The sequence below is a fragment of the Osmerus mordax genome, chromosome 4, assembly GCF_038355195.1.
Source record: "Osmerus mordax isolate fOsmMor3 chromosome 4, fOsmMor3.pri, whole genome shotgun sequence".
In the NCBI taxonomy this organism is placed as follows: domain Eukaryota; kingdom Metazoa; phylum Chordata; class Actinopteri; order Osmeriformes; family Osmeridae; genus Osmerus; species Osmerus mordax.
This window is the reverse complement of record NC_090053.1, coordinates 22116595-22131564: the sequence shown is the minus strand read 5'-3', so window position 1 is coordinate 22131564 and position 14970 is coordinate 22116595. Positions and strand designations below refer to the sequence as shown.

General features: G+C 51.0%; 2 protein-coding genes across 6 annotated transcripts in view; both read right to left on the bottom strand.

Moving 5' to 3' along the window:
- LOC136942015 (GRAM domain-containing protein 2A) overlaps positions 1–9141 on the bottom strand; it is a 26812-nt gene extending 17671 nt beyond the window's left edge. For 2 of the 4 annotated variants that reach the window (XR_010876569.1, XM_067234740.1), the window contains exons 1-2: positions 9055–9141; positions 360–473 (exon numbers count right to left, since the gene is read on the bottom strand). Coding sequence is in view for 1 of the 4 variants with exons in the window: in XM_067234740.1 (XP_067090841.1) it covers positions 360–463 (104 nt within the window). In the remaining 3 variants the exon portion in view is untranslated. Of the gene's footprint in view, positions 1–359; positions 474–3824; positions 3833–9054 lie in introns of those variants that run through there. The other 2 variants (XR_010876570.1, XM_067234741.1) reach the window with 2 other exon arrangements.
- A 5455-nt stretch (positions 9142–14596) lies between these two features.
- The window catches only part of znf609a (zinc finger protein 609a), a 93325-nt gene continuing 92951 nt past the window's right edge, over positions 14597–14970 (bottom strand). For both annotated transcript variants that reach the window (XM_067234581.1, XM_067234580.1), the window contains exon 9: positions 14597–14807. Coding sequence is in view for 1 of the 2 variants with exons in the window: in XM_067234580.1 (XP_067090681.1) it covers positions 14768–14807 (40 nt within the window). In the remaining variant the exon portion in view is untranslated. The remainder of the gene's footprint in view (positions 14808–14970) is intronic.

Below are 14970 nucleotides of genomic sequence, written 5' to 3'. Positions count from 1 at the left end.
TGATCTTGTCCCTGTGTCTGGGTGAGGCTGTGTGCATGTGTAGACTTGAGCTAGAGAAGAGGATGCTGGGCGAGGCGAGTGAGGTATTAAATACACCAGTATTTTTGTTAGGCCTGTCCTTGGTTTGACCAGAGCAGCTCCTCTGAGGATGAGCTAGCTGGGAGTTCAGCCGTACGTACGACACAGAGGACTTCTCACGTCACCTGGTATCTGATGTGATACCAGGTGACCAGCCTATCTGCTGGGCCTCTCAGTTATGTGAGAGAAACCACAGCCACATGAGCATCTGTAGGGGATCTCCCCGCCTCAGTCCTGGAGCGGGGGCTGTGTTCCGCCAGCAGGTTGCTGCAGTACCGTACCTGAACTGTGGGGGGCAGTGTGCCTCCTCGTCCCTGGGGGGGTCTGGCAGCTCGTGGGGGAGCATGATGCTGATGTCATCGCCCGGCTCCTGGTGCTCCGTCATCTTCTCCAGCCTGGGGAGGGAACAACAGCTGGTCACACACTGGCCTGGTGAATCAGCTGGTCACACACTCAGAGGAGGAGAGGAGGAAAGGAGGAGAGGAAGAGAGGAGGAGAGGAGGAGAGGAGGAGAGGAGGAGAGGAGGAGGAGGAGGAGAGGAAGAGAGGAGGAGATGAAGAGAGGAAAAGAGGAGGAGAGGATTCCAGGGAACAGACTACCCAGCCGGCCGTGTTGACTGAGGCTCCATTGATCAGGAGCGCAGGAGCAAAGCGGTTTCGACCAGGAGATTTGGTCTGACAGGAGGTCTGAGTGGTCATTAGCTCTGGTCGAGGGTCAGGGTTAGAACCATGACAACAGTATCAAAAAGCCAAGGATTCTTTCAGTTCTCCTGACCTGAGCACAGGTCCCTATCACAAGGACCTGTGCTCAGGTTACACACTAGGACAGGATGCTAGGTCGACAAAGACAGCATCCTAGGTCGTATGAAAGAGTAAGATGCTAACAGCTAAGAGAAAGAGAGGGAGAAGAATGAGAGAGAAAGAGAATCAGAGAAAGTAAGAAAGAAAGACAACATTATTGATGCTGTAGAAGACAGAAAAGATTAAGAAGTGAAAATGTAGCTGTCACTGCAACATACAGCATCAGTTTGCTCTGTAGAAATGAAGGAGGCCACAAGAGAGATGAGGAGGACAGGAAGGGAGTGAGAGAGGAATACATCAGACACCGTTAAACGGAGGTGTGAGTGTTGTAAACCTTGCAGGAACAAAATGTCTGTGTGGGTGTTTATCCTTTTTGTTACTCCCAAAAGAACACATTTAGAACGGCTGATTAGCACATCAGAGAAAAGAGAATGTTTCCCAGGTTGTCTGAGCAAGAGGCAGTATGCTTAAGACACATTTCACTGCAGCACATAAATACATCCTCACTCTCTTCTCCAGCTGTCCTTGAAGAAGAAAAATACTTCCTGGTTGCTTAGAAATCTGCAAGGTAAAAAAACCTCAAGGTGCCATTGATACTTTGTGCTCAAACAGATGAGTGAGACTGATAACACAGAGGGGGCCGGGAGATAAGACCACCACTCAGCATGTCCCAACACTTCCTGTCCCTCTTCAGGTCTGACGCACTGAGACCAAGGTCCTTCCTTATCTCACACGCTGAGAACCTTCTTCCTAACGCTGATGACTCACAGCACTGGCGTGATAAACTGGGACAGATGGATTTAGAACCTGACAGAGATAGACTGCTGTGTGACTGTGTCTCTTCACCTCAGCTCTGTGGTCCCAGAGAGAGAGACAGAGAGAGAGACTTGGTAAAGCTCACATACAGGAACCAGAGGGGTTTGACAGCGTAAAAATAGTGAAGGTGAGCACACACACTCTCTCTCTTTCTCTCACACGCACACACACACTCACTCTCACACACACACACAACTCATGATCACACCTTCAGACAAGAACAAGTAGCTTCTAAAGACAGGATGTGTTACGTTCTCCTCGCAGCTGATGGGTCTGGCTGGAACAGAACATACACCCTGGTTGCAGCATATCTTCCATCAGCGCAGAGCAGCAGTCATGGTTTACACCAGAGGGATCTCCTCACGCCAACGCCTGCCTCATTCTCCTCTGCTCTCTGGAGGAGTGGCAGAGCCGTGTCAGAACAAGGAGATATTCTCTATATTCTCAACTAGAAATACGAACCAATCCTCTGTAAAGCAGTGGATGTGAAGGGTGAGTGACGCCAGTGAGGTCTGCTACCTGATTCCAGCTCTGCTACGTGATTCAAGCTCTGCTACCTGATTCCAGCTCTGCTACGTGATTCCAGCTCTGCTACCTGATTCCAGCTCTGCTACCTGATTCCAGCTCTGCTACGTGATTCCAGCTCTGCTACGTGATTCCAGCTCTGCTACCCAATTCCAGCTCTGCTACCCGATTCCAGCTCTGCTACCCGATCCCAGCTCTGCTACCCGATTCCAGCTCTGCTACGTGATTCCAGCTCTGCTACGTGATTCCAGCTCTGCTACGTGATTCCAGCTCTGCTACGTGATTCCAGCTGTGCTACCTGATTCCAGCTCTGCTACCTGATTCCAGCTCTGCTACCTGATTCCTAGCCTGGCTCTGCCCTCCTACGTACTTCCACTCAATTTGGATTTTGCTTCTGTACTAGGTCTGGGATTTCAGTGCATCAGTCGGTTTTCGGAAACAAATATTTTGTAGGTACAATCAGCGAACAGAGGGAGTGGCTGAGAACGATGACGTTGATGTTGTGCACTAGTTTGAGTTGTAGTTCAGTAATGGCGGCGGAGAAAGATGCGAACTAAGCTATTCTGCGGTTGTGGCAACGCAGCCGAATATCCATAAGTTAAAGCCGGAGCAAGAACAATCCTTGCTGAGTTTTGTTGGTGGTCATGATGTTGTGGCCCTCCTCCCCACGGGGTTCGGGAAAAGTTAGATTTTCCAGCTACGGCAGCTACCTCTGTTACAGTAGTGGTGAAGGAGTTGGCTAAGGCGAACGCTAGCAATTGGTTATGGCAGATCAGAGTGGCTCTGGGCAGATCCAATAGTTTTAAACTTCAACAGAGTACCCGCCTTCAAGGAAGTTAACGCTTGTTAATGGAGCGAGGCCAAACTCTCTGTACAAATGAAATGTACGAGGGTCTGGTTAGGACCAGGCTACCTGATTCCAGCTCTGCTACCTGATTCCAGCTCTGCTACCTGATTCCAGCTCTGCTACCTGATTCCAGCTCTGCTACCTGATTCCAGCTGTGCTACCTGATTCCAGCTCTGCTACCTGATTCCAGCTCTGCTACCTGATTCCAGCTGAGCTACCTGATTCCAGCTCTGCTACCTGATTCCAGCTGTGCTACCTGATTCCAGCTCTGCTACCTGATTCCAGCTGTGCTACCTGATTCCAGCTCTGCTACCTGATTCCAGCTGTGCTACCTGATTCCAGCTCTGCTACCTGATTCCAGCTGTGCTACCTGATTCCAGCTCTGCTACCTGATTCCAGCTCTGCTACCTGATTCCAGCTCTGCTACCTGATTCCAGCTCTGCTACCTGATTCCAGCTGTGCTACCTGATTCCAGCTCTGCTACCTGATTCCAGCTCTGCTACCTGATTCCAGCTGTGCTACCTGATTCCAGCTCTGCTCAGAACACTGAAACACTTGTGTGTTTGCGTTCACATGGTCGGGACAAAAAGGGGAGTTTCCCAAACACAGACAGACTCCTGCATGCAGGTCTTTATCCAAGACCCAGGCTTAATCTGGCTCCAGGGTTTAGAATGAAGAAGGAAATGAAAATAAACCACTGAAGGCTGTTTACAAGAAACACACAGTCCAGACTGGACTGCGTGTTGCCATAACTTACTGGAAGCTTTGTTGTGAGTGTGATCAGTAGGCTTCCAGCTCCTGGCTTGGAAAAGCTCTCAAACACCACCATGTTTCTTTTTTCTTTTCTTCTTCTTGTTACCATGGCAACAGCCTGAAGAAAGAAAGAAAAAAAAAATAGAAAAAAAAGGTGTTCTGGCAGCGCTCCCACGTCAGAGTTCACCAGGCTTGTGTAACGGTCAACAGTCTGATGCAAACACCGGCCTACATGAACACCACAGGTCGTTCACTCACGAGGTCAGAATGCTGAAACACAGAGCAGCTTGGGAGCGTCGCAGAACAGCTTGTGTGAGGATGAAGCTCTCAGCTCCAGGTCTTCAGGTCTTCGGTTCCACACAGCAAACGACTGAATCATAGAAATCATCCCTCAGCCCCTGAGACCAACACAGGGAATCACCTCCCACACCGCAGGCAGGTGACACACAAGCATCTGACATCATGTTTACATGTGATCCCCTCAGCAGAGGCTTTTCCCCACAGCCACATCTGAACCGTGCGTGTAGAAGAACAGCAGCAGATCAAGCATGTTGTTCATGTTGAGCTGGTTGCTCTGCGACTAGGTGGAGGGTTGCGGTCTTTAAGTTCACCTGTGTTCTACCTGAATATGAGCAGGCTCTTCCAACTTCCTGTCTGCTCACTAACTCCCTCCCGCACCCCTATTGCCCCTCACACACCCCTGCTGCCCCCTGCAGACCCTCACTGACACCCACCCTTGCTGCCTTCTCACCCACCCCTACTGCCCCCCTGCTGCCCCTCACCCACCCCTGCTGCCCCCCTGCTGCCCCCTCACCCACACGCCCCCCTGCTGCCTCTCACCCACACCTGCAGCCCCCCACCCACCCCTGCTGCCCCCCTGCTTCCTCCTCATCCACATACCCCCCTGCTGCCCCTCACCCACCCCTGCAGCCCCCCTGCTGCCCCTCACCCACCCCTGCTGCCCCCCTGCAGCCCCCTCACCCACCCCTGCTGCCCCCCTGCTGCCCCCTCACCCACCCCTACTGCCCCCCTGCTGCCCCCTCACCTACACGCCCCCCGCTGACCCCCCCCCCGCTGCCCTCGCGCTGCTGGGACAGGCTCCAATCAAACACATGCCTATTACATGGGAGACCAGATTTATAAAAAGCCTGTTCACATAGGGGCTGACATTATTAATAGATCTGCCGGGGGGAATACATGACGTCAACTATTATTATCTCTCCCCTGTGTTCCGTTTGTCCTGGTAAACACATGCAGCGCTGTCCTGGTAAACACATGCAATCCAATCAGAGGAGAAAAGGTGAGAGGTCAGAGATCTCAATGTTCCCCAAGTATCTTCTGCTGTCACTTTCCAAATCCCCTGCTACCCCCTCACTCACCCCTGCTGCCCCCTCACCCATCCCTGTTTCCCCCTCACCCACCCCTGTTGCCCCCTCACCCACGCCTGCTGCCCCCTCACCCACATGCACCCCTGCTGCCTCCTCACCCACCCCTGCTGCCCCCCCACCCACACACCCCTGCTACCCCCTCAACCACACCTGCTGCCCCCTCACCCACCCCTGCTGCCCCCTCACCCACACGCACCCCTGCTGCCCCCTCACCCACACGCACCCCTGCTGCCCCCTCACCCACACCTGCTGCCCCCTCACCCACACCTGCTGCCCCCACACCTGCTGCCCCCTCACCCACACCTGCTGCCCCTTCACCCACACGCACCCCTGCTGCCCCCTCTCCCACACGCACCCCTGCTGCCCCTCACCCATCCACCCACCCATACAGTCTCCCTTTCTCTTGTCCCCCCCTCCCTGGAGAGCAACACAGACTAGTGTCATAGAAGCCCTGCATCAGTGAGATTCATATGTGATCAAGCATATGCAGATAAAGGTAGAGTGTTGTTACAGTAAATACTGATCATAAAGTCTGTCCTCCAGAACAAACTTTAGAACTTGAGACAGAAACAAGATGAAGAGGTGATCTTGGAGGGTGAAACTGCTGTGTCCCCTGTTAAGGCTGTGCTTGGTCGAGTCCCAAGAGGAACTGAAACGGTTCCAGAACCTCTTCAATGGGTCCCTTGTGTGTTTGTCCTTGAGTGATGAGAGCAGCTCGTTAGGGAAGCAGCCCAAACACAGAGCAGAACACACACACACAGCAGAACACACACACAGAGCAGAACACACACACACACACACAGCAGAACACACACACAGAGCAGAACACACATTGTCCATCAGAGCAGGAAGAAGCCTTCGCTTACAGACCATTCAGACTTACTGGGTCGTAAACTTGTAAACACCATTATGGCAGCCTAACCCTAACCCACACCGCGGTTTTGCATACCAAAACCCTGAGGGCGCAGTGGTCAGTTGGGTCTGGTTAAAGGTGGATGATTCATTATCAGTAGATCTTTTATACTACTGTGTATACTCTGCTGTCATGACCTCTTATGATAAGGTTTATAATTTTTGGGCTATGCACATTAATGACAAAAATATCTATAACCCTCACATCTCAGCTTCCGAGAGTTTACCACATGTAGAGAGGAATGATGTGCCCCACTCAGAGTAATACGGCTAATATCCTTCAGATGCAATGTGAATATATTATGTTATATGACTGCAATTTACAACCAATGGGTCATTAATCCTACTTCCAATATGAATAGGCTGCAACTGTATACATGACAACAGCATGATAGACCAGGTTTGTCTTTCAAGCAGTCACAATAAAAGCTCCCATGTTTACTTGTTTAATCTTTACAAAACCTCCATCCATGATCCTCGCTGTGGAAGCTCCAGGGCTCTTCCTCTCATATCCCCCAGACTGTGGAAGCTCCAGGGCTCTTCCTCTCATATCCCCCAGACTGTGGAAGCTCCAGGGCTCTTCCTCTCATATCCCCCAGACTGTGGAAGCTCCAGGGCTCTTCCTCTCATATCCCCCAGACTGTGGAAGCTCCAGGGCTCTTCCTCTCATATCCCCCAGACTGTGGAAGCTCCAGGGCTCTTCCTCTCATATCCCCCAGACTGTGGAAGCTCCAGGGCTCTTCCTCTCATATCCCCCAGACTGTGGAAGCTCCAGGGCTCTTCCTCTCATATCCCCCAGACTGTGGAAGCTCCAGGGCTCTTCCTCTCATATCCCCCAGACTGTGGAAGCTCCAGGGCTCTTCCTCTCATATCCCCCAGACTGTGGAAGCTCCAGGGCTCTTCCTCTCATATCCCCCAGACTGTGGAAGCTCCAGGGCTCTTCCTCTCATATCCCCCAGACTGTGGAAGCTCCAGGGCTCTTCCTCTCATATCCCCCAGACTGTGGAAGCTCCAGGGCTCTTCCTCTCATATCCCCCAGACTGTGGAAGCTCCAGGGCTCTTCCTCTCATATCCCCCAGACTGTGGAAGCTCCAGGGCTCTTCCTCTCATATCCCCCAGACTGTGGAAGCTCCAGGGCTCTTCCTCTCATATCCCCCAGACTGTGGAAGCTCCAGGGCTCTTCCTCTCATATCCCCCAGACTGTGGAAGCTCCAGGGCTCTTCCTCTCATAGCCCCCAGACTGTGGGGGCGTTTCGTTGTTCCTATTCTTCACATGGAGAAAAGACAACACTACCTCAGCCTTCTGCAAGGCTAGACTTCAGAGAGCTGTGTCTGCACCCAGGGCCCCTAACTTTAGAGAGCTGTGTCTGCACCCAGGGCCCCTAACTTTAGAGAGCTGTGTCTGCACCCAGGGCCCCTAACTTTAGAGAGCTGTGTCTGCACCCAGGGCCCCTAACTTTAGAGAGCTGTGTCTGCACCCAGGGCCCCTAACTTTAGAGAGCTGTGTCTGCACCCAGGGTCCCTAACTTCAGAGAGCTGTGTCTGCACCCAGGGCCCCTAACTTTAGAGAGCTGTGTCTGCACCCAGGGTCCCTAACTTCAGAGAGCTGTGTCTGCACCCAGGGCCCCTAACTTTAGAGAGCTGTGTCTGCACCCAGGGTCCCTAACTTCAGAGAGCTGTGTCTGCACCCAGGGTCCCTAACTTCAGAGAGCTGTGTCTGCACCCAGGGTCCCTAACTTCAGAGAGCTGTGTCACTCTGGACCCAGGGTCCCTGCCGAGTAACTACAGCAAAAGTGAAGTTATTATAGAGAATATCCTTGTGAATAGCCAGTGTCATCATGTTGCTTGGGCCTGATTATTGAAATCCTTGAGTACAGTATATTACTGTAGATCAATCTCAGTAAGATGGGAGTCAGATGGCTGAGTGGTGAGGGAGTCGGACTAGTAATCTGAAGGTTGCCAGTTCGATTCCCGGTCATGCAAACTGACGATGTGTCCTTGGGCCAGGCACTTCACCCTACTTGCCTCGGGGGGAATGTCCCTGTACTTACTGTAAGTCGCTCTGGATAAGAGCGTCTGCTAAATGACTAAATGTAAATGTAAGACAAACTTTCATTTCCACTACTTTGCTCTTACCCATCATAGATCAACATGGAAATCTGTCACCACTAGAGCTTATTCAAAATGCTACTCAATAATTCCAGTAAACTGATATTAATTGTTGTTATTGATCAACAACGTAGGACTACTGGATAAGTAACTTATCAGTTATACTTTCCTCTTACATACTAACTCAGCATGTACTTAATACCGTGTGTAATCATTAACACACGAACCAGGCAACCCGCTTGATGGTGACAAATACAGAATTTCTGACGGTGATGACTTCTCCGGTTCTAAAATGGGCTCTTGGGAGTTGTTGGAAAAACGATCAATCATATCACAAAGGCATGCCTCAAATGTGAGAGTCTTAGACATGGAAAACCACGTGCAAGCTAGGTGCCAGTTTCCAGCCGCCGCGTACCTACGACCACGTGACGGATATTATAATGGGATTTTTATTTTCGAGGTTCTTTGTATCACTGAAATGCCATTTAACGCACAATAGATATCCGACAATTATGTCTTTACGGGGAACCACAGCCCCATATATGAGACAAATATTACAGTTTGCTGTTTCATTTTGTACCCGAATCTTCAAACTATTCTGTGGAGCTTATAATTTTTGACATCCCCTTGTTGAGTAATTACATTGTGGTAAACACCAGATTCTAATCAGGTGTTTTCAGAATATAGGAACATACTGTAACGCCAAAGCGCACAATGATCAAGGACACCAAATACAGACAACTAAAAAGATAACAGTTTAGACTTGATTAAAATCCAGCGCTTTGTCATAACGTTGTGGATTTGAAGTGCATAAACGTATCTTACCTGAGACGCTACGGGTAGAGGCTATAGGTACTCGAGTAAATGCCACTTCCATAGATTTAACAAACTGAAATTCGGGCGAACGTCCACATCTTCAACAAGCAGCGGTCCGTGGTTAAAGGTAGTCTGAGAGAGAAAGCTGTATTCGGAGTAGTTGAGCTGTCACTGCAGTGAACAAGCCCAAGCAGATCAAATTTCCTCTAACTTGTTGCGCTAAACACAGGAGCAGTGGGCAGTGGCGTATTTACAGCTACCGCCTCCCTTCCCCCCCCCCCCCTTTTTTTTTTTACCTCGCTATTGCCGGACTGATCTACATTAGGTTACTCCAACGTACGACGATGTGGACAGCGAACACCAAGAATGTCACACATTCTGATACTGGCCAAATTAATAGGTGAATAATAATACAAACCCATGATTATGGTCATTATTAAAGACTTGTCATATTAGCTGTAAAATTATGTTGACAATGATAATGCCACTGCCTCGTAGGGCCTTAATCGATGCTCATACGTCATTCGTAGGAATCGTGGGAAATGGAAAGAAACACATGTCCTAATTTCCCCAGCAGCAGAAGCACGTGATTTAAAGACTAGCCTATAAACTAACAAAGGATTCCTTTATGATGAAGCTGATGGAGGTATTGGAAGGAGAGGACAGGAGGTGATGGAGGTATTTGAAGGAGAGTAGCCTACAGGACTTGGTAGCAGAATCTCAGATGAAAGCGGTGCATTGTGTGGCGGATGCTGTTCTGGTCCACGTGCGGCAGCGCGAGGAGCTGTCCTGAATTCTAATTAGGCACGTGTATCATTAAATGTCCCAACCCTTCCACACAGGCGCGTCTGATCAGGGACATGCAGTGCCATGCATGGAAGTATGCTCTGATTATTATTGTGCAAGTGCGATAAATATGTTAAGTGCCAGGCACTGTAACTCAAATCACTTTGAACGAGAAAAATATAGGCCTTTGTGGATTTCTCTATTCCAATCGCTCATGTCTGACGAAAGCACCAGTAGTCTTCCTACATGTCTGCTCTTCGGTGTAGACGAGTACCGTTCCCGGAGAGCCTCTTCTACGTTCATTCTCCACACCCAAGTGTCTCACCACATCATTTGATCAAACCTAGACCAGGTTATTGCTAGTATACAGTAGTACTCATCCCAGCACCGCGGCTCCGCGTCCCTGCTGCAGGATTGTCAATCAGGCACAGACAAGACGCCCTTTTATCCCCTCACTTCACGCAGTGTTTCCATAGCAACCATTTCGGAGAAGCAGGTTTGTATGGCGCTTTTATTTCCAGCCAGGCTGCTTACCCGAGTTCTATGAAAGCTGTCAAGGTGCCCAGTAGGGTACTGGCAAATCCTCCTCCTAACTGGACAAAATAAAATAAACACATTTGACCCACATACCCCATAAGGTACCGGTACACACGTCTGTTAACGGCAAAGTCCTTTTGGAACGTTTACAGGGCTTGATTGGGTTATTTAAAAAACAGATTAATGTTCTGAATAGTTCAATTGTATCAATGGTCTACTCACTAACACTGTCCATTTCAGGCGCTGCAAAACATCAGTGTTTGTGACGGAGAAGGTTAGGTTGATGAACCATTCTGCTGTAAGACAGAGCCCCCGTGTGGTCAATTATAGATACTACAATTTAATTCCTAAACAAAAAATGGCCTTCAACAGTAAAACGTTTAAAAACGTAATATATTGTTATAATAAACAATAAATACGATATATAAGACTGCGATAAGTTTAAAAGTGTCTTGGTAGTACTGCAAATATTGACTTTCAATATTTTAGTACAATGTGAAAACGAGATGACAAGAGAAATGATTGATTGTCTCATAAAAAGATTTATTTTTTGCCTAAATGTACAAAGGCAAGTTACAGTATTGTATAAAAAAAGAAACGTGGCAATGTACATTTTACATAAGAGAAACCCTGGGGGGGGGGGGGGGGGGGGAAAGCACAGGGGGAGGGGGAGTCCAAACATGAGGGTTGGGGTCCAAAGAAAACATAGCAATAAGAAAAAAAAGCTGTAAACATTTTCATTTCAAGTACCGATGACTGATACTGACTACGGCACTAGTGCTGAGAGACGTGGAGGGGATGGAGGGGGTGGGGTCAGGGAGAGGGTGGGGTCAGGAAGGGGCGGGGTCAGGAAGGGGAGGGGTCAGGAAGAGGGTGGGGTCAGGAAGAGGGTGGGGTCAGGAAGAGGGTGGGGTCAGGAAGGGGTCAGGAGGGCAGGGATCAGGAGGGCAGGGATCAGGAGGGCAGGGGTCAGGAAGGGGAGGGGTCAGGAAGAGGGCAGGGGTCAGGAAGGGGAGGGGTCAGGAAGAGGGCAGGGGTCAGGAAAGGCAGGGGTCAGGAAGAGGGCAGGGGTCAGGAAGGGGAGGGGTCAGGAAGAGGGCAGGGGTCAGGAAGGGCAGGGGTCAGGAAGGGCAGGGGTCAGGAGGGCAGGGGTCAGGAAGAGGGCAGGGGTCAGGAAGAGGGCAGGGGTCAGGAAGAGGGCAGGGGTCAGGAAGGGGTCAGGAAGGGGAGGGGTCAGGAGGGAATAACAGGAACAGGAAACCCTACATGACAACATCCCCTCCAGGTGAGGACAGCCTGGGAGCTGACGTCCTGTTGGCTGTGTGGACTAAACACAACTAAAATCTTTTACCAAAATAGAATAAAATCAAGCACTTTTCCCTCATGTTGAAGAACTTGCCACCAGCACAGGGGCAACTGGTTTTAAACTATGAGACGATGAACAGAACAGATATAAATGACATTATTACTATTATTGTCTTGTTATCAAACTTTGTGTTTTCCCCAACTTCACTGAAATCATTTGAACAGCTCTGGAACTCTGCAGAGCGTCAACAGCAGAGGTGATAAATGAACCAGCCCACCTTTCACAACATTCACACACCAGGAACATGAACTGACATCATTACAGAGGAGAACCAGGTGAGACACAGGGTGAGTTGAACTGGGTCAAGCAGATAATACAAACTAACCTTGATTGAGTAAGAACCTGTCTATCAGAGGGGACAGACTGAGTAAGCAGAGACTCCAACAGTCTCTGGACTTCAGATCTGGGTTCCTTAGAAATGTTCAAAATGTTAACTGACCTGCTTCTGTTCCTTAGGGAGGCTTGTGGTTAGAATCACCCCTTTGGTGCACCAGCGGCCCACCACTCTAACCAGATCCCACCACTCTAACCAGATCCCACCACTCTAACCAGATCCCACCACTCTAAGCAGATCCCACCACTCTAAGCAGATCCCACCACTCTAACCAGATCCCACCACTCTAAACAGATCCCACCACTCTAACCAGATCCCACCACTCTAACCAGATCCCACCACTCTAACCAGATCCCACCACTCTAACCAGATCCCACCACTCTAACCAGATCCCACTCTCGTCTTACCCAAGACAACGTCAACCCAGTGTGTTTATTAGCAGTGCTTCGGCCCCAAAGCCCTCCAGCCCGTCAGGGTGATGAAGGCCTCATGCAGAAGCAGACTGGATCGACAGGCTCCACGAGGGCAGTCTGGAGAGCTGCTCCATCTCTCAGCAGACAGCACTGGTCTTACCCCTCTCCTCTGCCTGGGTCCAGCATGCTTAGCTGGGACATTACTGCTACCCACTGAACAACCGTGCACTCACGAGCAGTATCTCTTGGGAATGAAAACCATAAAATAAAGAAAATCTGTGATCTCTGTTGGGATGGTGTGAGCAGGTGTGATGGCAGGTTGCTAAGAGGCGCAGGGAGCGCTGGTGCGTACGTAGAGGGCTGGAGCGTACGTGAGCGCTGGAGCGTACGTAGAGCGCTGGAGCGTACGTAGAGGGCTGGAGCGTACATAGAGGGCTGAAGCGTACGTAGAGCGCTGGAGCGTACGTAGAGGGCTGGAGCGTACGTAGAGCGCTGGAGCGTACGTAGAGGGCTGGAGAGGGAGCGGGAGGGGAACAATCACAACACTTCAATTATAAAGCCGTTACACCAGCTACACCAGCTACAGGTTTTCATATTATATCAACAACGGTAGAAAAGAAGAGAAAGCTAACAGACACAGAAGAAAAGAAAGAGTAGGAAAGTTTCCAATAGCATTCATCAACCTTTTTTTTAAATAATTCCTCTGTACAATATATACAGAAACCACATAGTGAGTGTGTGTTAGAGAGGGGAGAGGCAGGGAAAGAGACGGGGGGGCGGGGAGAGAGGCGGGGAGAGAGGGGGGTGACAGGAGGGTTGTCCAGAGTCCGGCTTGCTCTGCTGTGTCAACAGGATGCTGCCTGGGCCAATCTAGTGCTCTCCTCCACCATGTAGACATTCCCCAACCAGAGAGAGGGATGAGAGCGTAGAGCAGACGCTGGCAGGCTGTCTAACAAGGCTTGACTGCAGACTGTCCTGCCAAAAATCCAAACTCTGTGACGCCAGAGTCAGAATAAATATGAAAGCATGGCTGAGTCTCTCCCTCTGGGGACGGCAGGCCAGTCCATCCACCTCCCAGAACAGCCTCCCCATGACCCTGCGTGTCCAGCGTCAGGGAGCGTCTGCGCTCCCAGCAGGCCCCAGACACACAGCTGCAGTCCTGGGTGTACACCGTGTCCCTGCCCCTGGCCCTCAGGGCCCCAGAGTCTCACCACACCGCCGACCACACGCCCCTCCCGTCCGCTTCTGCAGTCAGCAGCTCCAGAGGTGACCCCTGAGCGTCCTGCCCCCAATGGTCCGAGAGCCCGGCTCGTTGCAGGGCGCATGGGTAATCCTGTCCTCCTGTCTGAGCCTAGTACCTCCAGGTAGAGATCCTCATCAAGCCATGCCCCGGCTGAGCCCTGCTGCTCTGTACTGCCTGTTCTGAGGAAGGAGCAGCATCGTTCCCTAGCTGCGGCTGCAGGAGGGGGTGTAGTGTTGGAGGGCGTGAGGGAGATTCACCGTCCAAGCAGGGTGGGCCCATGGCCAGGTTGGTAAAAGAGTAAGAAAGCGTGAATGCTGTTGCTAAGCAACAACTACAACAAAAGCCATGTACAAAACCCCAAATGTGGATATTGTCTCGGAACTCAAGTAGGCGGATAATAACATCTCACAACAATACAGATCAAACAGGAAGTGGAAGGCTCCTCTCCCGGGTGAGGTTGATACGGCCGGTGTGTCGGTACGTGATGAGCAGCGTCTGCTTGCATAGAGAACCTCCGAGTGGAGAGGAGAGGCAGGAGAACATCCCAACCCTGCTCCCCTCTCGTCTAAGTCTGGCTCAAACAACAAAAACTAAACACAAAACCAAACAAAAAGGGTAATCTGAAAAGTGTGTAGTTTCAGGGTTCGCTACCCAGTCTGTCTGACCTCCTTCCCGTTCTCCCTGCCTGAGCCCCTGGCCGAGGAGCCTCAGCGAGGCCGAGGAGCCTCAGCGAGGCCGAGGAGCCTCAGCGAGGCCGGGGAGCCTCAGCGAGGCCGAGGAGCCTCAGCGAGGCCGGGGAGCCTCAGCGAGGCCGGGGAGCCTCAGCGAGGCCGAGGAGCCTCAGCGAGGCCGGGGAGCCTCAGCGAGGCCGGGGAGCCTCAGCGAGGCCGAGGAGCCTCAGCGAGGCCGGGGAGGGAGCGGCCAACCGGGGCGCTGGGAGAAGCCGCCGCAAGAACATTCAGGCAGAAGAAACGAAACACAAACAAACACCGTCAACTGATGTCCAACGATCACAGCTCCGCACACTTGATCATGTGATCCAGTCACATGGCTCCAGGCAAGGCCAAGGACGAGGCCGGCTCCCTGCAGGGACACACAGAGATCATTAGGCCACCCAGTGACGACAAAGAAGACTATACAATCAGTGCTGCTTTATCAAACCTCCCATTAAACACAATCATCACAGTGACCACTAGAAAGCAGCTGGTTTTGTATGCAGTACGACTGCTGACAGGTCGAGACTGTG